The sequence below is a fragment of the Gymnoscopelus microlampas genome (assembly GCF_963454915.1).
Source record: "Gymnoscopelus microlampas genome assembly, chromosome: 19".
Lineage (NCBI taxonomy): Eukaryota > Metazoa > Chordata > Actinopteri > Myctophiformes > Myctophidae > Gymnoscopelus > Gymnoscopelus microlampas.
Genome location: NC_139956.1, coordinates 15272390 through 15274889, shown reverse-complemented (window position 1 = coordinate 15274889; position 2500 = coordinate 15272390). Strand labels below are relative to the sequence as shown.

The 2500-nt window shown below is 45.4% G+C and overlaps 1 protein-coding gene across 2 annotated transcripts in view; it reads right to left on the bottom strand.

Moving 5' to 3' along the window:
- efnb3b (ephrin-B3b) overlaps positions 1–2500 on the bottom strand; it is a 121478-nt gene that overhangs the window by 11110 nt on the left and 107868 nt on the right. The window contains exon 4 of one of the 2 annotated variants that reach the window (XM_084043738.1): positions 2431–2499. The exons of the other annotated variant lie outside the window; for it this stretch is intronic. Within the exon in view, the coding sequence (XP_083899864.1) occupies positions 2431–2499 (69 nt within the window). The remainder of the gene's footprint in view (positions 1–2430; position 2500) is intronic. 2 annotated transcript variants of the gene reach the window in all.

The window sequence follows — 2500 nt, the reverse complement described above, 5'->3', positions numbered from 1 at the left end:
ATGACAAAAAACTCCCATATCTGCTGGGCGAAGTACAACAATGTGCAAACACAGCAGCAAGATTCGTGAGTTACTGTGATAGGAGAAGGATATCGAACGGAACACAACCACCCTAAAGACTAATCATTGTGTATATTCCTGCACTATACCTGCACCCAGTGATCTTGGTACATAGAAATTGATCTATTGAAGATTCTGACTTTCAAATGTACATATTTTTTGTTTTGATTGTATTGCTGTATTGTTGTATTGTGCTTTCTACTTTGGCAATGTAAACGTATGTTTTCTCATGCCAATAAAGCCCTTTGAATTGAATTGAATTGAATTGCATTAATTCACACGCTGTTATGATGCATTGTGAGCTTGGAGATCCATTGATAGCTTTTGGGAATTTGTACCCTTTTGAAACCTCTCCCTCAGCAGCGAGTGGAGCTATTGTTGTTTGGACACCTAACTCCACTTCAGCTTGATTCCTGCTCGTCTGAAACTACTAACTCCACTTGCGCTGGGTAAAGTGTTGATTTACCCGCGATTTGGTTAAAGTGTTGATAATATAATGACACATGCAAGTATCTGACAATATATAAAGTCACTATACCAACTTTGATGAGGCAGTATTGCTTTGTTTTAAGAATATAAGGTTTTCTTAATTTCCTGAAAAACGTATATTTTGTTTTTTCGTTTCCTGAACAATGAGCGTTTTGGAGTTAGCAGGTTCGCGCTGGACAGCAGAGATATGCAAAATAAAAAATGTAACCACCACTCCTATTTTGTACTTTGAATATACTGTAGCCAATGTGTTGTGCTGCAATGCGTTGTGAGTAAAAATTGCCGATGTACAAGCTCACAATGTGTCGCGCGTGAAAGAACATGTGAAAAATTCACAAATTATACATTTGCCCAAAATACTGACACCAGGTAGAAAATGGTTAAAAATGTAATTTTTACGCTACAGATGTTGCCTCTGTATTGGGAAACAAGTCCCAGAACAGATCCCAAGGCACACCTGGACTTGTCTAACAGCACAACGTTTACAGAAGCACTGAACTACTGTCTCTCCTTGTTATCTCTCCTTGTTTTTAGTTCTCGGTGCTCCTCATGAACGGACGTGAATGTTCGCTCTAAGACCAGAACGTGAAGGACTGGTCAAGGAGGGTATAGGTCAACAAAACGAACTGGGGCAGGATTTATACGTTTGTTTCTCGCGGAACGCACATTTATCCATTTCTGAGGTGGGTGACTTGACAGGAACGGCTCAATTGTGCACAATTTGCCCATCACACGATCGAGAGGAGAGAAAAGAGAGCGAAACCCACGCACAATCTGAACGGAGGAAGAGAGCAAATCCTGAACAGAACACTTTGTGAATCCCGCCCTCTGTCGCTCACTTGCTTCTCCTTGTTCTCTCCTCTTTTCAATAACCCCCCCCCCCCCCCTTCCCCCCGAATCCGTCTGCCCGCTCCACCTCCTCTCAGTCACTTCTATCCCTCCCTCTCTCTCTTCCTCTCTCCTCCTTTTTTCCCCCCTCTTTCTCCCTCTTTCTCTCTGCGGAGCGAGAGAAACCAGGCCGCCCAAACTAATGACAATAATAACTCTTTGAAATGTCGCCTGCGGTCTGCCCCCCGCCTCCGCCCCTCGTTCCCCACTCTCAAACCACTTTCTCTGTCTCCCTCTCTTCCCAATCTCTTCCCCGTACATCTGTGTGTGTGTGTGTGTGTGTGTGTGTGTGTGTGTGTGTGTGTGTGTGTGTGTGTGTGTGTGTGTGTGTGTGTGTGTCTCTCTGTCTCTCGCCCCTTCTCCCAGGGCGGCTATTAGCCATCAGTTCCTTGCCTGCAGCACTTAGCTCTGAGGGCCGCGTGCAGAGAAGAGGAAAATGGGGAATCAACCCAGCGAGAGAGAGGGAGAGAGAGAGAAAAAAATAGGGAATTAAATTGAGAGATCCACAGATGTCGCCGCCGTGCATTCTCCATCTGTCGCTCCCTGACGCACCCAGCCTCCTCTCCCTCCCTCCATCGCCTTCGTTTGCCCCCTGTCTCTTTATCTCTGTCATGATCCATCTATCTATGTATCTATCTATCTATCTATCTATCTATCTATCTATCTATCTATCTATCTATCTATCTATCTATCTATCTATGTATCTATCTATCTATCTATCTATCCAGCCATCCAGCTATCTAGATAGACATCTATCATGTGTCTGATCTCTAATTGCTCGATATGTCTGTCCATCTTTTCTTTGTGTACTCTGCGGTTCTAGGTTGTGTTCTAGTTATCTGCGTTGCCGGGTGGATTATCTACAGTACATGGCTGCCCCCACACACACACACACGCACACGCGCACACGCACACGCACACGCACACGCACACACAAACACACACACACACACACACACACACACACACACACACACACACACACACACACACCTGGGTTCCTGTTGGTGGCGCGTCCTGCGGCCTGCTCTGGTTTGCTCTTCGGGGGCAGTCCATACTGACC